Genomic DNA, 15348 nt, shown 5'->3' on the forward strand with positions numbered 1-15348 from the left:
TTGATAATAGTGAGCTTGCGTAGTACATTCAATTCAATATCACAGACAAAGCATTCAGAAAAGTAAATTCATTGTGGTTTGAAAAAACAACAGCGAAAACAAATACATATAATAACTTGTAGCTGCTCACAATGTGAAAATCATACAATAATATAGCACAAAACATAAAAGAGCTTGACCTGAATCTTACTCAAAAAGTGTTCAGAAAATGATTCAAAACTAACAAAGACTGAATAATACAAAAAGTCAACATATACGACTGGATAAGTATGTAGTGCATGCTTGAATATATATATATATATATATATATATATATATATATATATATATATATATATATATATATATATATATATATATATATATATACGTGTAGTTGTATATGGACTTGCAGGAAATAAATAAGTGATTCATTCTAACAACTGTTAGTACACTTAATACATGTGGACTAAGTTTTCTTTTTATTGAGTTTTATCTATTTTCAGGTGTAGGCTTCTTGCATTTGGTATTATTCCTATTTGTTATTCTGTTCTTTCTGTCATTTATTGATGTTTATAACAAATGTCATAAATATATATAGTATATCATAGATTATGTGAATTTACAGTAAATTGAGAATACACCTCTGTTAAAGGTAATAAATAAATAAATATTGTTGCAACATATATATATCAATTAAATAAGTAAATAAGGGAATATTTAAAATTAATTTAATGTGGTATTATACAACTTTTATATACAATAAAGTTATTCCTATGTTTACGCATGAATGGATTTAATGATTTAGCTTTCTGTGGCACTTATTTCCTTCTTTTACTAGATTTTTAAGTTAAACGTTGCCATGTTTAGAAGATATCTACGTACCTCAAAGTTGATATCTCCTTTTACGAAATTATTGTAATTCGTCCAAATGGCATTATCACTAATAGTCTCTAAATGATGTCCATCAATAGTTATAACTTCAATATTTCCTTTTACTAGCAAATCTGTAAAGTTAAATATTATATATATATATATATATATATATATATATATATATATATATATATATATATATATATATATATATATGCTAGATACATATATGCTATATTTATCAATTCTTAACTCTAGGATAGATACTTCACCTAATAGAGGTCATGTGAAAGTTCGAAATAGTATTCAATAGCTTTATCTGAAGTTTGCTTAAAATTTGATGATAAGCATCCTGTGTGATCGAGCAATATATGATAACTAGACTACATTAAATTTCTTAATGTAGATGGGATAACCATATAAAAGATTTAAAAATGAAGCTGGTTTTCGATTCCACTCGAGTTTAGTGTATTAAAAAAGTTCGAACTAATCAAGCATCCAAACTATGTGGTATTTTGATGAAAGGTAAGATATGTTAAACTTGACGTTATTGTTTGTATGTAGTCTCTCTCTAGCTAGAAGATGAAAATAAGGGAAATCATTGGATACTGCTCAATATACTGGACTGGAGAAACATTCTAGAAAGTCTGCTAATACCCAGCATATTAAAACAAGCATACTATAAAGATGCTTAAATACTTATCACTTCTCAAAAAGCATCGATAAGAGTCCAGAATTCCACAAAACAGTAATACACATATTTGTAGCAAAACTCCACACAGTAGACAAGGGCGCCCATCAGGGGGGCAAGGTGAGGCACTGGCCCCCTTCCCTAAGAGAAAATCGTACTTGGGAATATCGAAAGCCCAATAGAATTTTTACATTAGTTATAGCAAAATTTGAAACTATATTTGAAACCTCGCGTATATTTGCCTCACCTTGGAAACCACAACTCTATGGGCGCCCTTGATAGTAGAGCTCACTTGTATGCTCTAGAATCAGTGATTCTGCCACACATCAAACTACAGTTCCGATATTTTTGTAAACGGCCTTCAAATGATATAACTATTGATTCTGAGTTTGAAAACTGAGAATTTCCCCATGGTATTAACTTCACCTTTCCAATAAAAAATATATCTAGAATCTTAGACAAGCAGTGAATAAAGAGGAATATCCATGTAAGCTATCTAATTGAATGTGTGTGTTATTAGTTGGTAATTAGGGTATCGAATAGTATGATTTCGTAAAATGCTTACTAGGTTTTGTGACATTATATATAAAATACGAATTAGGCTAAAAGTTGAAAATAAGGGAATGTCATGCGCTGTCACTGGTGAAGAGGCTAGTAATTTTTATTGACTTATCGCTTATCAATATGGCAATCTATTTTCTGGGGTAAGCAACAAAGTTCGTAAATATTTCTTAGTTACGTAAAGCGGTTGGCATGTAAATGAACGCATGGACTAATAATTTATGAGTGCATTTATTTCTTGTCATAATCTTGTTCTTTCAAATGGTGTTCGAGTTCAGTATTATCTTCCGCAATAAGGTTGTTCTTTGCATATTATTGTCGAAATAATTCATTTATCTTCCGATGCTAGGACCTTTAGTACGAAATAACCCCACAGGAAACTCAGCTCTATTGCAAATCTCTTAAGTATTTCAATAGTGCGTTGTGTGCGTAATTGAAAATGTGTGTGTTTAGAGCAATGTTTCCTACTAAAATCTAGCAATTATATAATCGCGTACAGCGATGAAAATTAGTAGTCAGCACATTAGAGCTGCCATCTTTTGGTAAGCCCAAGTGAGGCACATTTGTCGAAGACGTTTTAGATCGTCGGGTCCTGATGTCCCAATTTGTATATGGGACGATTTATTAACAGAAAAGAATACATATATTCATGAATGAAATTTTGAACGAAAAACATGAAACTCGTAGCGTCAGATTGTTGATTGCTAGTTAAACAGAAGTTACGGGTTATGAAACGAGTCAAAGAAAAGTATCATTAGCGATGATTTCATCGCTGCCAACACGGAAAATTTTATCGATAGAACCAATCGATACAGTACCTCAATGGTAATAGGTACACATCATGAGTCGGAATTTATAAATGTGACTAACAATTTCTGTCGCATATCTTGTAAATGTTTTGGCTAATTTGGGGTACTGCCACATAATGAGTCCTTATTATGTATAATTTTGGGATATTAAAATTCTAATGTTCCGCCTGATTCGGGACAGGTGTTAACCCTACAGCGGGTTGGCGTTGTCGGGAAATCTGAAGTTTCAAGAAATATTCACAGCGCTTTTGAAAACAAGTGATCTCCCAATAATACATATTTCTGTATATCATTTTTTTTTAAATCCTAGGATATGTAATTGGATTAAGATGCTTTCTAGCTGCACATAAGAGAAGAGTTAAGATTTCATTAATTAATACATGGTAATTGTCAATCAGGGTGCGAATTACCGGGGGGATGAGGGGGATTTTCTCACTCAATAACATTTTTCCCCCTCAAAGATGTCAACTGAAGTATCTCTACAGGGGATGCTCTGTCCCTCCCCCCCAAAGTATGCTTAGTATAATGCCAAATTTCAGTAATTTTTGTTATTCCTTGTAAGTTTAATCTGCTAGCTGTATTTCGAAATGAGTGATGGTCATTTCAGTTTTGGTCATTTCTTATTTCCCCACTATTTTCATTGTTCAGTTGAACTATATTTCCCACCTGTATGCGTCGGTGGACCACCGATGGGCAACTAGCGACCTCTCGGCAAAAATTGGTGACCCCACAGTGACGATCCGCGGTGGCCCCACTTCCGTGTTGAAAATTATACCACCAGCGGCCCACCAGTGGCAGAGGTACGATGTAACGTCAATGAACCACAAAATTACTCCCCCCAAAATGTGTTAAATCGTCTATATGTGTGATTTGTTTATATTAATGTCAGCCTAAAAAGCACTCAATGAAGTACTAAAAAAAGGTAACCGAAGTGGGCGCGGACCAACAAACCTACGATTACTAGGCACGTACTCTTCAGACTTCACTACAGAGGCGATGAAGAAAACCTTGGTTGTAGAGGGATTAATCGTTGAGGTCTTTTTAACTTGGTCAATCAGAGTGCTTCTTTAACCGTGTATATTCGACGATAACCGTTTGGGATCAGATAAAATGCGTTCGCCATGTAATTTAATAACAAAATGACACGCGCCTATTTACTTTATTTCATAGTTCTCCCATATTCACTTTCTAATGATCGGCGATAGTTGCCATCTAAATTCATACCCATCTCAAGATTTTTCACTTCATGGTGTAGAGACAGAGGTAACTCTTGACCCCCGGAGCTCAGCTTAGGAACAATTCATCAGGAAAAAATAATATACTGGATAATAATAATAACCGCATGCACATGCCTGGCGATAGTCCGTGTTGGTCCCTTCGCGATTCTCCGCGACAAATCGAAGGAGCGCGGACCAAAATGAAGTCCTCGCTGCTACGCGGTGGTAACTTCAATATCCCGACTCGAGATGTGTGTTTCGACTCGACGAAACCCTGCCGCCAGTGGCACACTAGCGGCAATCCTTCTACGCGTCGCTATGTCGACGATTAACATTTACCGGTAAGTGGGCGACTAGGTGTTGCTGATGTTTACAGCTTGGGGTTATTATGACTACAGTTGTTACTTGCACCCGTACCCTCAGTTCGTCGTCGTTCTTGAATTTGAATGTATTAATTGCGCATAACAGTCACACATGGATTTATAAATAATCTTAGCGTTTGGCCAAGAACAACTTGGTGAAGATCGGACACGTCATATTTAACCTCTACACTAGTATCGATTATCATCTTGTTTTAATTTTTGTTATATTTTATTTTCCAGTGTATTCTTTGGTAGCGCATGGTCCCTAGTTTGCGTCTACCCAACTCAAAAGTTGCATTTAATTTGTGGTAATTGGCATAGTGATTATAATAGCTGTCTGCATTTTTTGCATTGCGATACACAAATTTTACGGACACCCATATGTAATGTGGCCGTATATCACAATCATCTTATTCAGGCACTTCGAAGTGAAATATCTGTGCTAATGATTTTCTTTGTTTAAAGAATTCAGTGAATAGCTATTTCTAGAGGCACAGTCCGATCCATATCTCCACAAACTTTGTGTACAGCAAAGCAAGGCAAAAAAATTAATTACATATATATATTATATATATGCATCCTATGCCTATTACCACAAACTAAAACGCAAATTTTGCGTTGATTCGACGGCCAGGGAAGTAAATGGGCCGAATTATCAAGGAAATAAACCTTACAGAGCTGTAGGCACACGAATGAGTACAACATATAAACAGGTTAAGAACGGTTAGGTATTGTGTGGGCATGTCAGACAATATAAACATAGTTATTGTTGGAATGTCATGCCATATTTATGTATGTATGTGTGTGTGTGTGGGGGGGGGGGTAGGCATTATTGTCTCATTTTGAATTATTGCACCTTCAGACACTACATCCTGTTGGCTTAATTTTATCCCCCCCAATATAAATTATCTAATTCGCACATTGCTGTCAATATATAATTTCCTTGTTCCTTCACTGGATTGTCACTCATTTTTAACTTAACAGCTAGTCTTTGCTTTGGCATGTATATTTTTTTGCGTTTTGATGTTCTATCAATCCATTTGTGATTAACGCAGGAAAAACGAAAACAGAATATTAATAAAAATTTAGGAAAGATTGGTTGCATGACCTAAATTTGAAGGACTGAGTTAAGATAACTAGGGAAATGCTACCGTGATCTTGATTTGTTATTCATATATTGATTTCCTTACAAGCTGAAGTTGTCAATTTCAACTATGATTTCAACAGCTATCATGCATTATTGGTACTTCTGAATTTTTAAAATAGTTCTTATGTATACTAGAATTAGTTAACATGCTTGGTATTATGGATCTTTCTTAGCAACATCGGGATTCTTGCAATATTTTAATAGCCACATTTTTTTTTTTTGGTGGTTCCATGCACGAATGATCGGAATTTTAAGTGATCTCGTTGGCAATACGGTGAGGAGGGAACATTCTTAATTCCACACTGAACTGATTAACAAATGGATTTTCATTGTAATTTTGAATGTCATTAATGTGGTGGTTCATCAGTATGTCATTCAGTGCAAGAGATCGCCTTAAAATTTACCCTTCAACGATAGAATATGCAATATACTAAATCGTGTTTCCGCACTTTTTCTGACTGATAATGCACTGAGTGCCCATAACATAGCAACACACTTGTTTGATTTTTAAAATAAGTAATAATATTTAAATTATAATAGCGTAAGGCTATACATTTCTATGAAGTGGTTAACTGTATGTAGTGCTGAACATTGTTGCTGCTGTTGAAGGCATTGATTGGTACATCCCGCAGCAAAATACCTGCAACATGAGCATGTAAGTTTGTGAAACTACGCCTAACAGCGCAGGGAATCAACATAACGTCCAAGTAGCACGAATCACGCCAGGAGAAACCTCGGCGTCCTCCGTTGCACATTTATTTTGGAACAAAAGACTTCGTAGTTTCATAATAAACTTACATGCTCATGTTGCAGGTTTTTTGTTGCGGACTGTACAGTCTGTCTCAAAATATATTTTAACTTATTATTAACTTCTTCATGATTTTTAAATTGTAAAATTTCGCGACATAATCTATGGGGCTACACAGTACACCGGTTGGGAACCCCTGTATTAACCTTTAACGCACCATTTTTTCCGATCAAACTGCTTTTTTTAAAAAAAAATTGGAGTGCTTTTTGTGTAGGAAACAAGGGATTAAAAAAACAATTAATGCAAATAATATGTGGTCTATGGGATGATTTAAAGGTGTTTGCATATAGGGCCTATGCAAGGTTGCGCGTTGACATCTGCAAGGTCCACTAAAACCAGATAGAACCAATAAAATGCGACGAATGTCAGCGTACTTGCACTTTTGCACTCATTACACTTCTGTCTAGAATAGAAAAAATCAACAGTGTCCACCTAAACGAGCAAAGAAAGCTCAAAGATGACAAGATGACAACTCCACGTGCAACAAGTAATACAAAGAGACCAACGCTGGCTTACTATGACATTAAGCGGGAAATTCAGAACTTCATTAGTGAAAGGGCATCTTAGCTGATACACAAAGCTGATTTTCTATGTCCGAACTAGAAACTACATGGTGCAATACAATTTCAAAGTAAACTTTGCATATATGCAAAGCTGCGCGCTAAAGGGTTAAACGATTGAGATTAAACGTACGCGACGTTGATTAAAAATAAATATATGCTAAGATTCATATTGTTGAATTCAGAGTAATTGTCCTTTGCGGAGATTAAGATGACGACCATTGGAAAGTTTCATTCTGGTAGCTCTAATAGATTAATTTATATAGGAAAGATAATAATTTTATCTAGAGAAGACGACAGGTGCAATAATTTGACGACGAGAATGTAGAGATTGAAGGCACAAAGGCGGAGGAAATACCAACTCAGTATTTGGAGACCTTGGAGCCACAAGAGGATGATGCAGAATCTTACTTAGATTTGTAATTGCTATTCCCCTCTCTTGTAATTTTATTTGCCTCTGATGTATGTTTAGCTACAGTATTTATATACTAAATCCACAGGTAATACAATGGACACAATTTCAGATTTTCATCTACTATTGCGTAAGAAATACATTAAGATATAAACTAAACAATAACCTTGTATCTTTAAATTAAATACAATTGACACAAAAATATTTAAAACTATAAAAAACACTCGAAGATAACTATTACTAAAGAGTAAATTCGAATATTTGGTGACTAATTGCAGAAGTACATTTTCTCTGAGATAAATGGCAACACAATTTGAAATGAAACGAAGTATGGTAAATAAAACATACAAATTTTAATATATTATATTCTGCTCTATCTAACTGCAATGAAAATGAAATGAAATGAAATCTTTGAGTTTTACGTCCCACGGTATGCCGGTTAGGCTAAAGGAGACGGTGATGATGAGAGATGAGTGAAATGGTGGAATGAAGAAAGTGGGAGGAAACGGGAGAACCTCGAGAAAACCCACGAGCACGGTGTTTGTCCACCACAAAGTTCACGTGGCGGGGGCTGGGATCGAACCCGGGACCCCAAGCACCAGAGGTGAACGCTCTACCACTGAGCCACCGCGCCCCCCCTAACTGCAATGAATGTAACCATATTGTAACAGGCGTAAGCCATGCTAAAAACAAAAAATATATTCGTAACTAGGATTGTAGCAAATGAAGGCGTGTTCATCCCTTTGAAGACTACTTTAATTTCGTGCATCAAAATTTTCCTACCTAAAAGCTAGGGTCGAGAACTTAAGATAAGTGTGTTCAAATTGTTTTAAATACAACTGCGTATATATATATATATATATATATATATATATATATATATATATATATATATATATATATATATATATATATATATATAATGAATTTGTGTTAACAAGGTTACATTGTACAGTCGCCACTAGGAACTGATATAAAGACTATATGTACCGTGTCCTGTGAAAACGAACTAAGCACCACTTTCATACTTTTAAGAAAATTACGCAATGTAGCCGTAATGTAGCCCCTATAATGTAGCCGTAATCAAAAGTGAAATTATGTTTGTTTTTTTGGAAAGGTGTTGGTTTTCCTCTCTTTTCGATTGAGCAAAACCTTCTAATGCGTAACAGGAACCAATCGTCGCATTTACGTGGATTTTCAAAGTTTGGCGCTTAGTTCATTTTTGCATAACACGGTACATATGTTCTTTAGTCAATAACTTGAAAGCAAGTCGATCAATTTTAATTCAGCTATCTCTAATTTAGAAACAACATATTATCTGTCTATTACTGAAAACTCCAACCTCTTGGTCAATATTTTCTGAAATTAATGCCAAAAGAGCACGTAGGGTGTATATCAATTTTTCCTGCTAAGCGTATGAAGAATACTAAGTAGAAATAAAAATGAAAATAATTACATTTAATTATTTATACAAATTTTAATATACATACCAATTATTTCAAATTTGCTACCAATAAACTGTTCCCTCTTTGCTGTATGCAAAGCTTGTACCGATAAATTAGTTAAAGGAATTCCATTTATGGAATCAATATGTAAGTCTCCTCTGACTATTCCATAGTCAATTGTAAAATCTTCTTGTATATTTTGATCATCAGCCAGGCTGAGATGATTTGTAAATAAGTTTGAGATAACATCGGTTTCTGGTGTCGTCACATTCACAATTATATCTCCTGCCGCAGCAGCTAGTTTAGTTTCCAAATCATTGAAAGTAACTTTCTCTTCGAAAACCTACAGAGAAAATTTGTTGGATTAACAGTAATTTAATACAATTACAATGTAAATATGAGATACTGTAGGATATCATAATAATTATTTTCATGTTTCTGCTTCAATTGATTTTATCGTTTCAAAATCGTACATTCTGCAGAGAATTTTTGCTTTATTTCCAGTGGCGGCTGCAGATTTATGTAAGAATGAACTCAATATCGGCAATAGTAGTGAAACTTCTTCTCCCACAAAATCAATTCCTTGCTTTAGGGTCTCCAGCTATTTCAATTTGAAAGCATTCTTTAAATGCTGATGTGACCAATGAGATATACCACTTGAGAATAATAATATGGAAAAATAAACACTATTTTACATATATATATATATATATATATATATATATATATATATATATATATATATATATATATATATTAGTGCGTGAACCCCTTTATGAAATTCTGCATACACCACTCACTGGATGAGAGGTTCGAATGTTAAGAAAAAATAAATTCGTCATTGCATAGGCTAATCATATGTCCAGTATATGATGTTCCACATACAGAATTATTCGACTTCCGACACTTATGCATAGCATAGTTTTGGAAGTTCTACAGAACGGCTTTGTCCATCCGTCTGTCGACAGGTGGCCTATTAAGCAAAACCTGAGAGAGATATCGAGAAGCGGTTTTCTCCAATCAATTCAGCTTCCAAAGAATAGGTTCCATTTCCACTAACCCTATATTCAAACCGGAAGTGGTTCAAATTAGCCATTTCCAGCTTCAATGTTTATCGCTATAAAACGAAAATTAACAGATAGCGAGAGGTGGCTTTTTGGAAACGATTCAGCGTCTTAAGACGTATCATGAGTCTTAAACGTATTATGACTATTTTTAATATTACCAAAACCGGAAGTGACTCAAATTTACATCTACTTCCGATTTCAATACCGTTTCAGTCTTTATCGCAATAAAATGAAAAAGACGGTAAGAGATAAGGAGAAGCGGTTATTTTCTCTGAATGTTGTGCTGGACAAAGTAATAAAAGTTGTGATCATCATCAAATCGAGACCACTAAATTCACGGCTTTTTCCGTTCTGTGTTAGGAAATGAGATCAGAGCATAATACACTCCTACATATAGAAGTACAGTGGTTATGACGAAGAAAAGTGTTAACGAGAATGTTTGAACTTAAAGAGGAGATCCGTGCATTCTTGAACGTTGAAGGGCGTGAGTACGTGGATTTATTTCCAGATAGTAATTGGATATATAAGCTGGCATATTTCCGATATTTTCGTGCACTTGAATCAGTTGAACTTAAAAATGCTTGGGTGTGCGCCTGTTGTTGTCTATCGTCCAATTAGCGAATTGTTAGTTGCTGAACCCAGGTGAAAAGCCGATGATGTCACGTATCTGCTGGAATAATCCGTACATACGAATATACGGCGCATGGACATAGAGAATATTCTTTCAAGTTAATCATGGTTGCATTGATACACAATCAAGTGTACTGCGCCTATGAGTCCGTACCACCTGTCCTTAAGATTTTCTTAATAGACAAGACTATAATGTAATAAAAATTACATAATTTGAACTTGGATTTGCTGTATGGTAGAAACGAACAACGAGAAATCATTTTGTTTAGATAGAAAGGGTGTTTCATTGCTTTGGCTTCCACACCAAAAACAAGGGAATACACACGTTTTACATTACATACTGATACTTTTTTTTTCAATTAGCTAAATTGTAGTATTAAAAATCACACACACCCAAAGATGTTCATCCATTATATCAATATTTATCAATGTGCAATATAAGGTTATACATGAGAATTACTGTAAAACTACCAGTCAGTAGGCAGTGGTTTAAGTTCTATGACATTTAGTAAAGAAATGTCGCCAATTGCGATTAACGTGTTGCATTTATCAAATAAATGAATACCTGGTCTCTCACAGTAGTAGCAATTTCTCCAGATGACATGGTATTTAAGTGGTTGATATGAAGAATAGATGCTGTAGGTTCTTTTAATGACAGGGTAATATTGAGGACCTCCTCCTCTGAAAGTATTACAACTTGTTCCAGGAACTCATTAATATTTACACTACCCCAATTGGTACTAACTTCCAAATTTTTGAAGCTTATAGACTCCAAGAACTTCTTTTTCCCTAGAATTGTAGACAGTAAACCTAAGTTTCCATATATGCTTCTTCAATGCAAATAAAATTAAATTACTTATATTTAACCTACATTTCCATACTCTCCAATTTGGAAACTTATTTCGCCTTTGTAGTCCTTTTTATTTAAGAAAAGTTACAGTCTTGCACTACAAAAGCTACATAGTAATATCCAGTAAATAATCTGTACATTTCTAATATATTTCACATAGCTCTAAAATCAGTAACAGTTTCAATAGATCGTTGTGATTCATAAACTTCGAAGTTTAAGCATAAGGAAACTTATGTGCACTTATGTCCAAAATTATTGTCGCATGTTTATAAATATGTTGCTGTAGGAATATAATTTGAAAACGAATTCGGCTGGTATTGCTTATAATGTTGGTATGTGTATAATCGGCAGAGAGACGTGTGTGGCTTTCATGTCAAAAAAAGCAGTAAATAAGAATAATAAAACGAAAATAAAACTTTCCTGTCCATTTAGCAACATCTTGTTTAACTCATTCTAATTTTTGTATTTATAATTCTTTTCCTTTGAAATTTACCACAAATATACGAATATACATTTCCCGATTATACACATTGTATCAGTATTAAAAGTACCCTGCAAAATCATTATCAAATTATATTCTTACAAGAAGACAGTTATAGATATGCGACAATCATTTTGGACATGAGTGTACATACATACTTACTACATTTTGGATCAATCCATATTAAGTAACCCAATGAGGGTTCCTTGATCATAATGAAATGACTTTTGTGGATTTCTACATGAATACATATTCCAAAAAATAATTATTATTTTTATTGTATTGTTTTAGTTTGTTATTTTTGTTTGACAACATGCGTTGATTCTTGCATTTCTAGGGGTTTCCACTAATTTGTATTATTCAGACCTGGTAAACCTGAGGTTGATTAGAAAAGAAACAATTTTAATAAGAAAAGAACGAATTATCTTAGGTTCAATACATATTTAATTTGTATGCATAATAATCCAAATCCACCTACAAATTTGACATCGAAATTCACAAATTTCGAATGTTGGAAGACATTGCTTTCCAAGAAGGAATGTAATATCAGGCTTAATTATTTGGAGGAGGTGTAGTCACCTAAAAATATTGTACAAAAAACAAAATGTGAACACTGAAAGTTGATTCCAACGAATTTATAAAATCAAATTTGGACACCCTGTATCTTTGTTGGGACAAAGTTTCAAAATCTCAAATTTTGACAAACCCTCTATAATGTATTATATTGCTGTACATATACACTTGTGATTTATCCACAAGTTACAGAACATTACGGATCTCTCTCTCTCTCTCTCTCTCTCTCTCTCTCACACACATACACACAAAACAGAAAAATATATTATGCTTATCAATAATAAATGATAATCTAATCTTAACTAATATGTTGTACTACGCTTAAACGTACCTGTGTTACACACGTCGAAGTAGTTGCTCTTATACAAATGTTAAACAAACATGAATAATTTGGAATTGTGAATAATTAGAAAATTGATTATAGTCCCTTTTGGTTCGAATTAGAGAGATTCCAAGAAACTCTATAAACAACTCAGGCCTACAACAACTATTTGTAACAGTTCGTTTGAAAGATACAATTGATAAAAAGAATTTTCGGTTAAAAAAAAAAAAACATTGCTGTATAATTTACAACTTATTTGCCACTTTTGAATCCTGTTTGTGGTTCTACTGTGATTTGTATTCACTGAAAAGCTTTGATTCATCACTTAACTTGGGAGTAATGTAATAGGGCCTATGTCCTGCCAGTTGCTAGGGATGTAAGCGGAGGGTAGGTCCTGGGGTCGAAATCACCCCAAAATCTAGACTTTTCTGTAAATTTAGTGTAATTTTAAGAATTTTAATATAATTTATCCTTATATTGAATATGAACAAACTTTCCCCTGAAATAAATTCCTACGTAAGTCCCTGTCAGTACGTGTTGTAGGCTCTAAGTAATTTTCAACAGAACATTATTTATGGGCACCCAAGTCAAGTCTATCATTTTTCGTAAAAGCAGTGTATGGTTGTGCGGGACGATAAAATATTACATGCACATGTTTGTGTTCGTCACTAACGTCATTCACGTCTGCCAGCCATCACTGTTCATATATCAAGATGCGATAGAATCTCTTCTGTGAAGAATAATTTATACAATAAAAGACTAATTCTGACCAAAGCATATATAAACTAATAATTAATAGCGTCATAGTTTCGGCAAATTACCTTTGCCTTTATCAGATCCATTATCTTTCTGATGAAGGCAAAGTTAATTTGCCGAAACTGTAACGCTATTATTTATTAGTTTTATATGCTTTGGTCAAAAGTCTTCTTTTATTGGATACAAGAAGCTCCAAAGCTAAAATGAGTGGTATTCGGAAGGATAATTTGTATAAATTTTGTAGTGGATTGAAGCAGGCCCCCTAAATTTGCCTCCAGACAAGAATACGTCATTATGTGTTATACAAAAATAAAATTTAAGTAAGTTACGTGTAAAAGATGGTTTAATTTAAATTTATTTTAACACCTGTAAGAAAATACGAGATTAATAAATGTAAACAGTTGTGAATCAATGATAGGGAGTCGTATGGGTGTATGTCTTTTCCAGCAAATATTTTATATAAATTTCTTGCTAATTCCGCAGATATTGTAAGTAAAATTTAGCGAGTAGAGTGATAGTAATTGTATTAAGCAGAATGATGCGAATTAAGTATATTTAGAAAAGGCTGAAGTCGGAAAGGAGAAAATTTCAAAACCCACGAAATCTAACCAAAGTTGAGATGTTCTTTATGTGTCTGAGTGAACAACTAGGAGCTAGAATAAGAATGAAATTGACAGTTCAATGAGAAGCAGCAGAAAAGACATATTTTTCAAAATACCGTTCATGTTATTTATTTATTTATTTTTTATATATTACAGGCTAGGAAAATGCTCGTTGAGTTGCAGTTTTAGTCTGTGCTACTGTTGAGCATCAACACCAAATTTGCAAAAGTTTGGAAGAAATTTGTTAGTTTACTAGAAGATAGTGCTACTGGAGTTGTCCAGGTTGATGTGACTAAGCATGCATAATTTCGGGAAGGTTATGTAATACTGTGATCTGCTTAGTTTTCATTAAAATCAATTTCAGTAGTATCCACTTTCCACATACCTTTTGTATGTTCGATGTTATTCTTTTATTTACTAATTTATTTCTCCGTATATATCGACTTCGAAGTGTCTGTAGAAAAGCAAGTACCCATGGAATTCGTGAAAAGAACTGAGTTTGAGATATCAACAAATTTACACGTTTACACGTTACCCCTCTACCGAAAAAGCGATTTTTAGATGTATGTCTGTTTGTTTATGCGTGTGTTCGTTCTTTCTAACAACTTTGTTTGTATTTCATGAACAGCTCTAACAACTTTGTATTTCATGAATCAATATACCATTAACAACCCTAATTACGTTACAAAGCAGTTTTCTAGAAAATTTCTAAAAGGAGTAAGTTTTTGACTATTATCTAAAAAAAAAATGGGTCAAAGCAATTTTGTGTTTTATAAATAAATATTTCATTAACAGACATACGGTGCAAGTTATTTCTCCTTTAAAATAAACCCACAACTGTTATGTTACTGCTGGGGTGTTTTGGGGACACGTCTTTCACAAACAACTGAGGCGATTTTGTTCGTATTTCATAAATAAATATTTCATTAATTATCCTGTAATGTGACGTAACGTATTTCCCTGAAAAATTTCAAAAGGGTTAATTCATTCTTGGGGGGAGGTTTTTGAACAATTTTTGAAGGATTTTCTCAGAAACTTCTTTGATTTTGTTCAAATTTTATAAATATATATTTCATTAACAACGCTATAATGTGGGTAAAGCCGTTTCTTCTGAGAAGGTTAAGAGAAAGTTTACTTGTGATAAATTCAGGTAATTTTCTTCTTCTTTTTTTTTAAAAAAAACTGCTCAGCCGGTCTTTA

General features: G+C 33.7%; 1 protein-coding gene across 1 annotated transcript in view; it reads right to left on the minus strand.

The window, feature by feature from the left end:
* fs(1)N (female sterile (1) Nasrat) overlaps positions 1–15348 on the minus strand; it is a 216697-nt gene that overhangs the window by 52866 nt on the left and 148483 nt on the right. Inside the window, exons 16-18 of the mRNA XM_081772155.1 lie at positions 11130–11353; positions 8913–9210; positions 865–986 (exon numbers count right to left, since the gene is read on the minus strand). Of these exons, the coding sequence (XP_081628281.1) occupies positions 865–986; positions 8913–9210; positions 11130–11353 (644 nt within the window). The remainder of the gene's footprint in view (positions 1–864; positions 987–8912; positions 9211–11129; positions 11354–15348) is intronic.

Source organism: Thermobia domestica, chromosome 9 (assembly GCF_964235325.1).
Source record: "Thermobia domestica chromosome 9, izTheDome1.hap1.1, whole genome shotgun sequence".
NCBI lineage: Eukaryota > Metazoa > Arthropoda > Insecta > Zygentoma > Lepismatidae > Thermobia > Thermobia domestica.